Here is a 15,573-nt window from a genome sequence, read left to right on the forward strand (position 1 = left end):
AAAACTATTACCCGTTATTTTATTACAAAAATATGAACCAGGGCGGCGCCACCTTAAGGCCAGGGTGGTCCTAGGACCACCCTAACTTGAATTATATATATATATATATATATATATATATATATATATATATATATATAATTTAAAAATTTTATTTGTCTATCCTTCAAGAAAAATTTGGGAACACCCTCAGTTTTTTTTTATACCAATAAAATTAAATTTTGCTCCATAATTTGTTCTACGTTCAGTGAATGATTGCTTAGTTGTGTACATTGAAAGAAATGTAGCTTGTAGCATTGATAATGAGACTATCATACAACGATTTCAAAATATGAAAACTCGTAGAAGGCAATTGCAAATTTTATGTATTTGCGTGTTTTTTTATTGTTATTGTTGTCAATATATGAATTTTTCTTTTTATTAGATGGTATAATTTATGCTTTTTAAGAAACACCTTAAGAAGAATTCCTAAAACCGCCACTGAAGTTAACTATTTGCCGTGTTTAGTTCATATATTTGTACACAACATTATGAAAATGTAATTACAAATAAATTCTTGGATTTATATTATTTAAGTGCAAAACATACGCACAGTAATGTGCTTGTGGCTTAGTAGAGAAAGTGCTTAGATTTCTATTTGAGACCAAGACTTCTCTTAAAATATGCGTGAGTCTTACATGCGGTGAGAAGTTGGTCTCATGAAATAACTTATGCTTTTGAATTGTTGGAATCTCATCTAATTTGCCTGCATGTTTTTGTAAATTTATATTATTACTCTTACCTAAAATTAATGATTTTGCTTTAGTAATGTTGTAAAACTACATTCCATCCTAATTTAATTTCATTTTTTCATAGGTTTTATGTAGCCTAATTGATCAAATATTTTATTGTAAAATTAGAAATACAGGTTCAAACACTAAATAGAAATCAAATCTAATTGTTGTTTTGGATTTAGACATGATGATAAAAAATTATTATTATAAAACAAATGCCGTAAAGATAAATTCAATCATTTTTATAAAAAAAATAATAAATAAATTTATTTTCCTCGCCCAACCCTCAAAAAATTATCATTCTTCAGCATATATTCTTCCTACAGTCCATGGTGGAATGAATGCTTCTAGTTTCCTACCTACCTCGCAGGTCCTCCTGTTCTATTTTCTTTAGCTACCAGCCCCACTGCCTTCATTCAATCTGTCACCTCCACCTCGAGAGTCTGGGGTCAGCCCCTTTCTTTACAAAAAGTGAGTCCCTTTACTTTTTCTTTTAATATTTTGGATTTCAATAAATTTAAAGTTTCTCCAAAGAACAGACTACAAACTATAGTATACTCCCTGGCTCTGCAGCCAGCCCTGGCTTTGCCCCAAAAAAACATATATATTTAATTTTTTTTTTTACCTTTAAAATAAAATTTTGAACACTCTAACCCTAAATTTTGTTTAAACTCAATTGAAATAAACTTGAAATATGATCCTATTAGTTCTATTTTCACAATATTTTTCACAATAAAGGTTAAGTGACAAGTTCTAATATATTGACTTTTTATCTAAACCCATAACTAACATTATTTTTTACATACCTTTAACAACTTGTCATCTAGATTTTATAGTGTAAATGTTTTGTACTCTTAAAATTGCTCATTTATTAAAAAATAAATAAAGTTTCTTTTTGGATTCTGGCTTACTTTACAGTTGATGGTAGAACGAAATTATTTTTTTTCTGAACTTTTCTTCTTCATCAACAAAAAATTATACCACTTGTACTACCAATTGATCTGTATTTACATCTATGATTCTTTTCTCATTCTCTCTTTCTCCCTTCTATATTTTCTTTTTATCTAATCAAGTAGTTTGATAAGTGTTCTACAGTTTTTCGAGTCCAAAAAGTCTTTTAGTGTTTGCTCCAATTTCAAGAGAATAACCACATGTGTGGTTAAAAATCCATACACTTCAAAAGCAAAATCTTATATAAGTTACTATTTATTTTATTTCCTTATTTTAACGTTTACTCTTAGACCTACTCTTAGGTGTGTTGCTATTCTTCTTTATCATATATTTTTATTTAATTGATATTACATATGATTATTATAAATTATTATTAATTTGACATGTATTATGATTAGTTATTTATTTATATTTATTTATGTGCATTCTATTGTTGTTTTCTTATAGAATTTTAAACTATTAATAATTTTTATAGACTATTTTACAATATAGTTGTATTGTATACTATTTAGAATACTATGTTAGATTATTGTATGTAATATGACAATTGTATATTCAAAAAGAAAAATTAATTATTTTATTTTTTACTCCCCACAACAAAATTCTAGCTCAAGACACTATTGACCCTCCTAAAAGAAAATCCTGGAGCCGCCACTCCACGAATAAAAATTTCCTCACTATACCACTTTTTATGTTTAAAAATGGAAAAAAAAAAAATTTAAACACATGATAAGTTATTAATTATGATTAACGGAACATAAAATAAAATAAAAAAATAGTACAAAAGAACTGTATTTATAGTTTGCTTTAATCTTTGCTTACCGCAATGTGGGTTTGCATTTCTTTCACTAATCGTTAGTTTTTTTTTTCCTTGGAATTTAGGATGCAATTTCAATTATATAACTGCAAGAAGAACCCAGTGGGGGAAAGGAGATAAGAACTGAACTGTCATTCTAAAATGGACCTAATCTAGAATTATCTTTATTTCTCAATTAAAGAGTGGCATATATCATATATGCATGTTTTTAAATGCACTGTGCAGTCTGCTCACTTTCTTTTGCACAGCTTTTTAATTCACCAGACACGCGCTCTCGAAAGCCCTACAAAAACCAAGTCTCCTATTTCAGCTGACATGACCAAAAAGAAAAGGAAAAAAAAAAAAAAAAAAGACAAAAAATTTGGATAAGAATCCGTTAAAGAGTTATGGTTGGTCCCCACAAATTGTTGGATGGTCCAAATAGCGCAATAGAAACTAAACAATCATTTTTCTTGGGCCCCTTCTACAGTACAAATACAACACAACAAAAACTCTCCAAATCGCCAATATCATAACCAAAAAATTACCTTAAGGGGGTTACAGACTTAGAGCATCCATACCAACTCATGTAAAAATTTGTAAAACAAAAAAAATTAACAATTTTACATATTTTGAGCAAAAAAACACCCATATCAGTGGGTGTAAAAATGTTTAAAAATGTGAAAATTCATACATGAGCTACAATAACCGTGTAAATAAACACGGTTACCATAGCTCGTTTATCCAATTTTTTAATAATTTTCAGTTCGCTCGTTTTTTTCTCTCTCTTCTCTCAGTTAACTGCTCATCTTCTTCTTTATCCTCATATGCACAAAAACACACCCACGCACAAACACATCCACACAGATACACTTGCTCAAAAAAAAAGAAAAAAAGACAGAGATACACAAACACGGAACTCGTGGATTGTGGATGGTGGATCAGAGTGTTGATGGTGGATCAGAGTGTGGATCATGGGTCGGAGCTTGGATCGGAGCTGTGGATGGTGGATCAGAGCTCGGATCGAAGTGTGAATGATGGATCTGAGTGTGGACCGTGGGTCGGAACTTGGATCAGAGCTGTGGATGGTGGATCGGAGCTCGGATCGGAGTGTGGATGGTGGATCGGAGTGTGGATCGTGAGTCAGAGCTCGGATCGGAGCTCAGATCGGAGCTCGTGGCTCGGAGCTGTGGTGGATCGTCTGATCGAAGCTCGTCAGAGCTGTGGTGGATCGTCGGATCGGAGCTCGTCGAAACTGTGGTGGATTGCCAGATCGGAGCTCGTGGCTCGGAGCTGTGGTGGATTGTTGGTCGGAGCTCGAATCGGAGAGGTGATCTAGAAAATGGGTACAGAGAGAGAGAGAGAGAGAGAGAGAGAGAGAGAGCAATTTCAGAATGGGTAGAGAGAGAATGACGGCGCGTATGTATAGTGGTAGTTAAAAGAGAAATAATAAAAAATTTGATAAAGTTGATTATTTAATTAAAAGATGGGTTAGAATAGATGAACTGATGTGTGTATTTTGTAAAAGTGATAGTGTAAAATAGAAAAGGTAGATTTTTTGTGTAAAATAAAGGAAATTTTTAAAAAAGCTGATGTGGTTGCTCTTACAGCAGCATTTACAAGCCATTGCCCAACATTTTATTGGGTAGCTATCATTGAGAAGGCAAACTAAAGAACCATCTTACTGTACGTGACCAATTCGTTTGAACTTTGGTTGTCAAATCGTCAATAGACTCCTTACTAATTAATTTTTGGGTAAAATACAAATTACACCTCTAAATTTTCGAAGTGTTTAAATTCTACACCCTAAAATTTCAAAATTTGGATTTGGGTTTGGCTTACTTCCAGTACTTTTTTAACTAGAATTTTCTTTTGTTTTAATGAGAAATTGCTACATCACCCACTAACTAAACATAAGATGAAGATTAAAATCTACTACCACTTGTCATTGTATATTTAAAACAGCAGGAGATGTCCAATTAAAAAAGTATTAGAGGTTGTAAGGACCTGATTTGAGTCTCTAGCCCAACGGATGGATGAACTTAAGCCCAAAAAGCCCAATACAATGAATTTGTAGAGAGTGGGCTGAAAAACTAGGCTTTAATGAGTTAGACAGCAAGTGAAATGGATTCAGATGACAAGAAAATGAAGATGGATTGATTTATCTAAGGAAAAATTATCCTCTACACAGTTCGAGGAGATCAGTTGTATATATTCCTTGAAGTTGGTTACAAATACAGTTCTAATTGCTTCTGTCTTTTTTTTTTTCCTTCATTCTCTGATTCCCTTCTCTTAGGGCATCCCCTCTCATTTATACTATTTCTTCCTTTTTCTCTTTACCCTTCACGTGGACAGTAGATTGCTTGTCTTGATCCTTGTCCCATCAACACCCTATGAAAGTCTTTGGGGGTAGCTGTAAGGCTGAAAAAACACTCTTCAGATATTACTTTCTCATTAATGCGGCCAGAGAGTTAGCTACAGAGCATTCAATGCGGTGGTAGTAGTTTTCTTTTAGATATTTCTTAGTTCCCATCCTTCTTGTATGTTCATAATGCATGTCCTTATCAATAGAACTTCCTAAAACGTCACCCTGGATGATAGAATACACATTTTGATCTTTACCTCGTTTAGCCGAGGGGATATTCCTTCTCGGCCTACCTTCGCCAATCCTCTCATTTGTAGCTTACTTATGGGGCTCTGAGTCTTACATCTTCAATACTATTTATACGTCCTCGAATTACTCAACGTCCTCGACCAAGACCCAAGGCCCAATATATATACCTTTGGATCCCTTGTCCCTATAGAGGTAAACCAAACCCTTTAGATTTTACCCCCTGAAGTTTGAAGTGTCTGGATTTTTCACTTTGACATTTCTGAATTTGGATTTTACCTTCTAAAATTTGGAAGTGTTTGGATTTCACCCCCAAAATTCTGAAACTTTAGGCTGTAAAACCCAAACACTTTCAAATTTTAGAAAGTAAAATCCAAACACCTCTAAAATTTAGGGAATAAAATCCAAATTCTAGAACGTTAAGGTGTAAAATCTAAACACCCCAAAACTTTAAGGGTATAATTTTCAATTTACCCTTAATTTTTTTAGTAATGTGACGTGCACAACATTTTTATAATAAATTATATGTGATAAATTGTTATCAGTAAAAAAAAAAGTAATATAAGTTATGGACTTATATTAGAATCAGTGACAAGTTACTATTTAGGATTTGTTTTGAAATTGTTGTAAAAAATTAAAATGTTGTGAATATAAAATTATTATAATTTTTTAGTTTGTGAATAAATAATGCACATATGATTAAACAATTTATATGCCTTATAAAATTGATTTATAACTTATAGGAAAGTCAATTACAATATTTGACTTTTTTTCAAAAGATTAAATACAATTTATTTTAGTAGTCAATATTGATGATGTAGGATTGCCAACTCTTAACATTAATATCCTAATTTTTGAAAATCCTCAAACAAAGTTTTGAAAATTTTTGTTAGTGTGATCCAAGTTGCATCCAAAAGTATGGTATATTGGTATTATCTGTTGGTCAATGTGATAAAATCAACATATTATTTCTAATTACCCAAAATCTGGAGATCCAAAGCCCTTTTTTTTCTTTTTTTTCTCGACTTAAATATTGTTGAGGTCTAAAATATGTATAGAAAGCATGATAAAAGGCCCAAGGAGATGGTACATTGGGCCAATCCGTGGGAAATAAAAAAATTGAAAAAGAAGAGAAAGATTGAGGCCACAAAAGAAAGAGGGATGATGAGCCTAAGGCCCAAAAGAGGGTGAGGAGTCCATAGGAAAACGGAGAAGGGAAAGAAAAGAATTCAACATGCCAAGACCAGAGAAAGAAAATGAGCTGGGGAAGGATGCCAGGGGGCTGCCTGGGACCTCTAGATGTACAGCACGGCTAAAGGAGGATTAAGACAGTTCAAAAGGTACTAAGAACAAGAAACAGATGGGCCTTTTTCTCGAAGCAACTAGCAATATAGCACAAGGCCTGAGGATTTGGAAAGCAACGGCTCAGGGGCAGGAAGTCGGTGCCTCGGGGAACCCAGAATAAGAGATCCGCAAAAAGAAATGGTTGGGGAAACTTTCAGTTTCACAAAGAAAGACTCCACTTACTGGGAAAAATGACAAAAAGAAGAGGCGGCTAAAAGGGGGTAAGCCTGAAAAGAGAAGACAGACTAAAAAGGGGACTTGGAAGGCCAAGGCATCTCGAAATAGAAGGTCAACAAGACACTTTCAAGGAAAAAAACATCAAAAGAAGGGAGCTATGGAAAATAAGGAAATGAGCAGTTGTTAGAAGAGCTGAGACAAACAGGGGGCTCTAGTACCCAGAGGGCCAAGGGGAAAGAATCACTGATACCCCGAAACCCTAACGTGACACTATAAAAGGGAGGGAAGTAGCCAACAATGGGGCATTCAGTAAGGAAATGAACAGATAGAATCATTAAGAAGAAGCTCTGTAAAACTCAAAGAAAACAGGGAAATACCTCCCGGTATCCCAAGGACAGCCACTATAGCACATGCTTGAATTCAAAATTATTCAAATTTTGCAAGTCTTGGAGACCTAAAAAAGTCATCTAAGTCTGTAATTTTTGAACTTATTTGAACCTTGCATTAGGTCTTGGTGAGCTCATCATAATCCATAACTAAGAAAATTAATGAAATATTTCCCCATTGATTTGAGGATCCTGAGCAATTATTTCATTCTTTTTTTTGCCTTATTACATTTGTTTGCCCTGTTGTTTTCTTGTTGATCAATACGTATATTTTCGATTGCTAGCGTATGTGTATTGCAGGAGTCTCGCCCTGTGCACCACTTGGTCTTTAAACAATTAATTTAGCTGCGGTAGACCAAGCTCAATCCCTTTAAACTACAATTAGAGAGTCCAGGGTCCTTGTTTAAACTTGGGCCTGGGCACTGTCCGAAAAAGGACTCCCACAAATATTTACGTAATAAAGTGTAATTTTTTGCCTATCATGATTTTTTTTAATAAACTATGTCATAAAATAATTCATGGGTTCCATTTAGCTCACTAGTAAAAAATTTTATCGTCAAATAAGAGATGATTTGATGATAAAAAGCAATTATGATAGAGCGAACTTTACTAATTGATATTTTAGATTACGCATACAAATAAAAAACACAAAATAATTCAAATACTCATTTATATAATACAAATAGTAAATTTAACATTTTTCAAACATGGGTAAAAATGTAAAATACAGTTAACACTCTCAGAGGTTTGGGCTAAACACTTTTTATAATTGATCAACTCAGTCTTTAAATCCAACTTGAATCATAAACCGTTACTTATTTTCCTCATAGTAATTATAGACCAAATTTGTAAGTTTTAAAAAGTTTTGGACTTAAGTTTACTGTATTTTACCCTTCTAAACAATTTTTTCACAACCTGACTCAGCCCAAACATTTAAAAAAGGAAAATTTTAAACACTCAATAAGTTGTGATCGATGAAATGTAAAGTAGAATACAAAAAGAGAAATGATATGTCCACAACATTTTCATAATATTTTTACAACAAATCCTAAGTGGCAGGATGTTACTGGTTGTTATTGTTGGGGCAAAAAAGTAATCTTAGTGTTAGGTTCAAATTTGAACCAATAACAACTAACCACCTATGATTTGTTGTAAAAATGTTGTAAAAATGTTGTGGACGTAGCACCTCTCATACAAAAAATGGTACAAAAGATTTGTATCCATAGCTCACTCAGCTTTTGCAATTTGCTCACCAAAACACGGGGTTGCATTAATTTCTTTCACTGATCCTTAGTTATTTTTGTTTGGAATTTAAGATGCAATTTCAATTATATAAACTGCAAGAAGAATCCAGAGGGGAAAGGAGATATATAACTGTTATTCAATCTAGAATTATCTTTATTTCTCAATTAAAGAGTGACATGCATGCTTTTTAAATACATAGTGCGCACTTTCTTTTGCACAGCTTTTTAATTGACCACACAGGCTTTCGAAAACCCTACAAAAACCAGTCGCAAAGTGAAGTCTCCTATTTCAACTGACACATGACCAAAAAGGAAGGGAATGGCTCGACTTGAACTTGAACCCGAATTCGTGTGAGTCCAGGTTTTAACACATGAAATTCACGTTTTGCGCTTGTTTGCTCTTTCTTTCTTCCCATATTAGTTAGCTCAATTTAGTATTTACTTCTCTTATTTCCTTTTATTCTTTCTCAGATTAGTTAGCTCGAGTTCTCTTCTTAATTATTTTCACAGACACACACTTCATTTCATAAATCTACATTTGCACACTCATAGAGTCTATCACCTCGTCGAACCACTTTCAGTAATCATAGTTATAAAAATTTAATTCTTTATTGCCCGTTTTCATTGTATGATAAAGGTATATTAAAATTTTGTGTTATAAATAAAAATGCTGATGAGATTACTTGCCAGCTTGAAATGTAATTATCAAATATAAATATTTTTACTTCTGAAAATACAATTAACATTGAGTAGATTGAGATTCGATTCATATTAATTATTTACTTATTTTCTTACGTAAGATATTATATTTTTTTTTAAAAACTTTATACGTATAGTTTTCTTTGTAAGTAATCTAATTTTATTTATATTTGTGAATCTAATGAGGTTGATAATGTGATATGGTTTGTATTTTTGTTTTTATGTTCTTTTATGGTGTTGATAAAATTAGTATATAACTTTGATTACTTAAGTATTTATGTATTATTTAATTTTAATTTAAAGATTTTATGTATAATTTAACATTTATTTTTTATTGTCTTTGTTTATTTGTAACGAAGAAAAAGATGACATGACTAATGTAGATCCCAAGTTGACTCGATCATTAAAAGATTAGGTTAGGGTCATAAGTTTAACAACTTGTTCAAGACAACACGTCTTTGACTTGATACTTGATTGACCCAAACCCCAACATGTCTAGTAGGTCAAGTCAACAACTTTTATGGCCATGATAAAATTAGTAAATAACTTTGGTTACTTAAGTATTTATGTATTGTTTAATTTTAATTTAAAAATTTTAAGTATTATTTAACATTTTTTTTATTGTCTTTGTTTATTTGTAACGAAGAAAAAGATGATATGATTAATGTATATCCCAAGTTGACTCGATTAAAAAATTAGGTTAGGGTCATAGGTTTAATAACTTATTCAAGACAAAACGTCTTTGACTCAAAACTTGATTGACCCAAACCCCAACATGTCTGTTAGGTCAAGTCAACAAGTTTGGTAATAGTTGACACAAAACAAATTTCAAAACATATGGAGTGATATTGGGGATTCAAATTTTAACATATAAATGTGTTGCCAATAACACAAAATAATATGAGTTTCAGTTAGTTCACTAGGAAAGTTTTTTGTGGTCGAATAAAACATGAGTTGATGATAAAAAACAATTATCATAAGGGAGACTCATGGGTTGACATTTTATAGTATGCAAAAAAAAAAAATAGTGCTAGAACTACATATCATTTTACAACATTTGTTACAAACTGTTGTTTTGTTGAATGATTATTGGTAAGTGGAAAAATGATGCTAGTGATGGGGCCAAATGAGAACTAATTAGAATTGACTACATTAACAGTTTATAAAAATGTTATAAAATAATTTGTACTCATAGCATTACTCTAAGAAAAAATAAATTATTATGTTTATAATATTTTCACAAAAAAACTTAAGTGGCATGTTGTTACTGCCACACAAAAAAGTAAATTCAACAATAATTAAAATACTCATTTATATCATAAGATCACTGCAGTAACTTCAACATTTTCCAAACATTTTTTCATAACCCGACTCAGCCCAAAGCCCCAAACATTTCACACCATTTTCAACGGCAGGTTTTCAAATGTTGAGCGGTACAAGTATCACAGAGGCTTTGCTTCTTTCAGAATGACCATCTCTACCAATAGCATGGTCGAGTTTTCAAAATCCCTCTCTCCCAAGCGAGTTCTCAAGCTCCTCAAACTCGAGAAAACCGCTCACTCTGCACTCGCCCTCTTCGACTCAGCCACTCGCCACCCGGGTTATGCTCACTCGGCCCCCGTCTTCCACCACATCCTTCGTCGGCTCGTGGACCGTAGCCTCGTCTCTCAGGTGGGTCGGGTCGTCGAGCTGATCCGAACCCAGAAATGCCAGTGCTCCGAAGATGTCGCATTGACTGTGATCAAAGCCTACGCGAAGAACTCCATGCCCGATCAAGCTCTCAATGTGTTTCAACGAATGGACGAGATTTTTGGTTGTGCACCTGGGATAAGGTCGTACAATTCGTTGCTCAATGCTTTCATTGAATCCAACCAGTGGGACCGAGCCGAGTCGTTCTTGAAGTACTTTGAGAAGGTGGGTATGTCTCCGAATTTGCAAACTTATAATATCTTGATTAAAATTTCGTGTAAGAAGAAGCAGTTTGAGAAGGCCAAAGGGTTGTTGGATTGGATGTGGGAAAAGGGTTTTGAGCCTGATGTGTTTAGCTACGGTACCTTGTTAAATGGGCTTGCGAAAGGTGGGAGTTTGTGTAGTGCGTTGGAAGTGTTTGATGAAATGCCTGTGAGAGGAGTGGAACCTGATGTGATGTGTTATAACATTTTGATTGATGGGTTTTTCAAGAGGGGTGATTTCGTTAAGGCTATGGAGATTTGGGAGAGGTTATTGAGGGCCTCTTCAGCGTATCCTAATGTTGTTACTTATAATGTTATGATCAATGGATTGTGTAAATGTGGGAAGTTTGATGAGAGTTTGGAGATATGGAATAGGATGAAGAGAAATGAGCGGCAATGGGATTTGTTTACTTGTAGTACTTTGATACATGGCTTGTGTGAGGCTTGTAATGTTGATGCAGCTGAGAGAGTTTATAATGAGATGATTGAGAGTGGGATGTCTCCAGATGTAGTTACGTATAATGCAATGCTTAATGGATTTTGTCGAACAGGGAAGGTTAAGGAGGGATTTGAGCTGTGGGAGATGATGGGGAAGAATGGTTGTCGTAATGTTGTTAGTTACAACATATTTATTAAGGGGTTGTTTGATAGTGGGAAGGTTGATGAAGCAATGTCTATTTGGGAACTCTTAATGGAGAAGAGTATTAGTGCAGATTCCACCACTTATGGGGTGTTAATTCATGGGTTATGTAAGAATGGATACCTGAATAAGGCTTTATCAAATCTGAAAGAGGCAGAAAGTAGTGGAGCTCGTCTTGATATTTTTGCATATTCCTCAATGATTAATGGGTTATGCAAAGACGGGAGATTAGATGAAGCGGCCAAAGTAGTGGATCAGATGGTTAAGCATGGCTGTAAATTGAATCCTCATGTTTGCAATGCATTGCTTAACGGGTTTATCAGAGCTTCCAAACTTGAGAATGCAATTCGGTTTTTTGGGGAAATGGGCACCAGGGGTTGCTCTCCAACAGTTGTCTCCTATAATATTCTTATAAATGGTTTATGCAAATCTGAAAGGTTTAGTGAGGCATATTCTTTTGTGAGAGAAATGTTAGAAAAGGGGTGGAAGCCAGACATGATCACGTACAGCTTGTTGATGGATGGGCTTTTTCAAGGCAAGAAGACTGACATGGCCCTCAACTTGTGGCAACACTTTCTGGACAAAGGTTTTAAGCCTGATGTAACTATGCACAACATTATAATTCATGGGCTTTGCTCTGTTGGCAAGGTAGAAGATGCTTTGCAGCTCTATTCAGAGATAAAGCAGTGGAACTGTTTTCCGAATCTTGTAACCCATAATACCCTCATGGAGGGGCTCTACAAAGCCCAGGACTGTGAAAAGGCATCAGAGATCTGGGCTCGCATCATAGAAGATGGGTTACAGCCAGATATTATCTCTTATAATATTACTCTTAAGGGGCTTTGCTCTTGTAGTAGGATATCAGATGCTGTTGGGTACTTGAAACATGCTTTGGATCATGGAGTTCTTCCAACTGCCATAACATGGAACATTCTTGTAAGAGCGGTGATTAATAATGGGGCTTCGACTGTGAACTCTTTGGGTTTACAATTGTAAGCATGTTTAGCTCTTACCAGCACATTCACCTGCTACTTCTGGAGTACATCTGTATGGCAAGAAAAGCTAATCAATGATCATAATATTTGTTTCGGCTTCTGCCTGGAATCTATGTTTCAACCTCACATTTTGTCAACGAAAGTTACTGCAACCAGTCGTTAAGCTGGTCATTACAGATGCTGATATCTCTACTGATAATCCTGGGTTCAAGTGCTGGTATCTGGCACCCATTCTAAAGAACTACAGATACACACATTGAGAGATTGTGGAGTTCTCTGGAGTAATGGATTATACACATAATGAGTGAGTTTTCTTGAATGTTCCCTGCTTAATTTTTACTAGAGATGTTATTTTCTTAACTTCTCATTGAAATTTTTTACAAGTTGGATTTAATATCTTCACATACACTGAACAGGACTCTATTTCACCAAGTTGCTAGTGGTGAGCTCTTCAAAACCTACTTCACAAAGTTGGCTCACCAGTTTCCAGTTGCTATTGCCCATCAGTTTAATTCTGGGTCAATCTAGAATCTGAAACAACTTGAAAGCGACCAATGAGCCTTGGCTTAATGGCACTTCCTCTCACAAATATGGGTGAATGGTGAGGTTATGAGTTCAGAACTCGCTGAGTGTGTATGTGACTTGCCAAACTTTAAAACTTGTTTAGAATCTAGATTAAAGAGGTAGATGTAGTACTAGCTATAGGTTAGGGCTAGTCAATGACTCTTAAAAATCAACTAAGAAATTAAGTTTACCACCTGACGTGTTGGTCATCAATGCTTAAAAGTCAACGAAGGAATACTTACCTTATTCTTTTGAATTAAGACTGTTTCTTATCTGAACTGGATGCTTATTTTTGTTGTGATTTTGTAGGCTATTTTATTGCCCAAAAAATCCTGCCTACACTAGATGAGAAATTGCATACTATCTATTGGACCTTGGAGATACGTAGCCAAAAGCTTAAAGCTTTTGCTTGCTGGTTTGTTTGTCTGTACTCACAGAAAATCTTCCATATTTTTTATATGTCTTATCAAGAAGTGTCAAGAAAAGAGAACATTTAAAAACAGGTACGATCGTATAGAAGGATGCGAAACCTTTAGATATTCTTAGTATTTGTTCATAATGCATCCGACATGGTAACTCAGTTACGCAGATTTTGGTGATTATAGTGATATCACCAAAATCAGATGTTGATGATGCCAAAGCGAAGTAGCATGATATATCAGGCTCAAGTTGTAAGTTTATGCTTGGGTTTATTGAATCATGCCATATTCAGTTAATACAATTATGGCTAACAATTTTATTCCAAACTTATTACAACGTAGCCAAAAATATCCAATTCTTTTCTTCCCTAGTCTCTCCCCTCCCCCCACCCCCCCCCCCCCACCTTTTTCCCCCCTCCCCATTCTTTGTTTTTGTAATTCTGTTTCTTATGACTGCTCACAGATGAATTGCGAAAGCAAAGCCACTTAAATTACTCCAAGAGCTGCAACCTTTTACCAATCAGATGAAGAAGACGGGAAAGAAGCAGTAATGTCAATGGTTGTTAGGCCTTTTTTTTTTTTTGCTGAATGATTATAAGGCCTATTAATGCAAGGTAAATGTTCCTCATTATTCATCCATCATTCTCTTTAGTAAGCTCTTTTATCTTCTCCGTTTCCTCCTTGGCTTTCGTTTTTTCTGCCAGGTATCCTCAGCTTCGGGTTCTTGAAGAAAAGCCCTTTGTTCTGGTCTTTCTCGATCTGACCTTCGAACACTGCTAATATGTTTTGGAAAATTTTGTTTGATTTTAAAGCTTTCTATATCCAGATTAGTTTAGTTGGAGTTTTTTGTTAGAGTAGGTCAGAAAGAGACAAATAAAATAAGGTAGAGAACATGTCTCTTGGTAATTAAATTAGAGCAAAAGCTTCTTTTTACATGTTGGCCTGATGCAAATTTCCATGCAGTATTCTTTGAGAGTGAGTAAATTCTCCACTACATCAATTTTCTTCCATTCCAACCCTACTTCGCCACTTGCTATTGAAACAAGTAATTTCAGATGTTGTATTGCTTGCTAGTTTGCAGGCGCTTCCTCACATTGAAAAGTAATTTCAAATGTTGGATTGCTTACTAGTTTGCTGGGCTTTTTGTAATTTTATTTATAAGTGGGGTAGGAAGGTTTTGAACCCAGGGGGAAAAGTCCTTTTCATTTAAAATCTTGTCCATTTTATCTATTTCATGGTCTAGATTGGATTTTACAAATTTAAATGTATATAGTTTGCTATGTCATTTAAAATTTTAAATAATGTGGCAATCTTAAAGCAGCTACATCCAGAAAGTAAAATCTAAATCATGAAATGAAAGAAATAGACAGTTTTTGAAATGAAGAGGATCTTGTTCCGGGGGATGGGTAGTGCCAATTGAGCTACCAAGCTCTAGGCCATATATTATTTCGATTTTTATATTCTTAAACGTTGTATTATAGGTTCCAAGTATAAAGCCATTACTTAAGTTGGTTTAGAGCTTAAGCAAACGACAATCAACCTTGATATTGCATCCATTAATCAGCATGAGATTGTTTGAGTTTGACCAACATGCGAAGGAAGATCACAAGTTGGATAGAATTGGATAGAAGGCTTTAACGAGTTGCTAGTAGCTCAAAATTGCATTCTTTTTCTTCGGTATAGAGGAAAAAGTCAAACCCTGCAATAGTGTATTGGAGATTTCTAATGTGCGGAAGAAGGCAACGTACAAATTTGTAATTTGGAAACAAAATATAAACCATGAAATGAAAGAAATAGACAGATTTTGAAATGACGTGGATCTTGTTCTGGGGGGATGGGTAGTGCTAATTTTAAGTTACAAAGCCCTTGGCCTTATGTTATTTCAATTGATCAATTGTTGAATTCTTAAAGTTGAATTATAGGTTCAAATACTTATGAATTTCAAAATATAATAACAAAAATAAAAACGTTGTATAATAGGTTCAATTATAAAGCTATTTATTTAAGTTGGTGTAGAGAGGG

At 34.3% G+C, this 15,573-nt stretch overlaps 1 protein-coding gene across 9 annotated transcripts; it reads left to right on the forward strand.

Annotated features, from left to right (window-relative positions):
* The first annotated feature begins 10,340 nt into the window (after positions 1 to 10,340).
* On the forward strand, positions 10,341 to 15,348 carry LOC142642302 (uncharacterized). 9 transcript variants are annotated; one of them, XM_075816660.1, is made up of 5 exons: positions 10,341 to 12,872; positions 12,985 to 13,201; positions 13,442 to 13,635; positions 14,015 to 14,165; positions 14,256 to 15,348. In XM_075816660.1, the coding sequence occupies exon 1, from the start codon at positions 10,449 to 10,451 to the stop codon at positions 12,567 to 12,569; it is 2,121 nt and encodes a 706-aa protein (XP_075672775.1). In that variant the 5' UTR covers positions 10,341 to 10,448; the 3' UTR covers positions 12,570 to 12,872; positions 12,985 to 13,201; positions 13,442 to 13,635; positions 14,015 to 14,165; positions 14,256 to 15,348. The 9 variants fall into 9 exon arrangements, with proteins under 9 accessions (XP_075672775.1, XP_075672774.1, XP_075672776.1 ...); XM_075816659.1 differs by having other exon boundaries at positions 14,266 to 15,348; XM_075816661.1 differs by having other exon boundaries at positions 12,985 to 13,169.
* Positions 15,349 to 15,573: the final 225 nt, after the last annotated feature.

This window comes from Castanea sativa, chromosome 7, assembly GCF_040712315.1.
Source record: "Castanea sativa cultivar Marrone di Chiusa Pesio chromosome 7, ASM4071231v1".
NCBI classification, from domain to species: domain Eukaryota; kingdom Viridiplantae; phylum Streptophyta; class Magnoliopsida; order Fagales; family Fagaceae; genus Castanea; species Castanea sativa.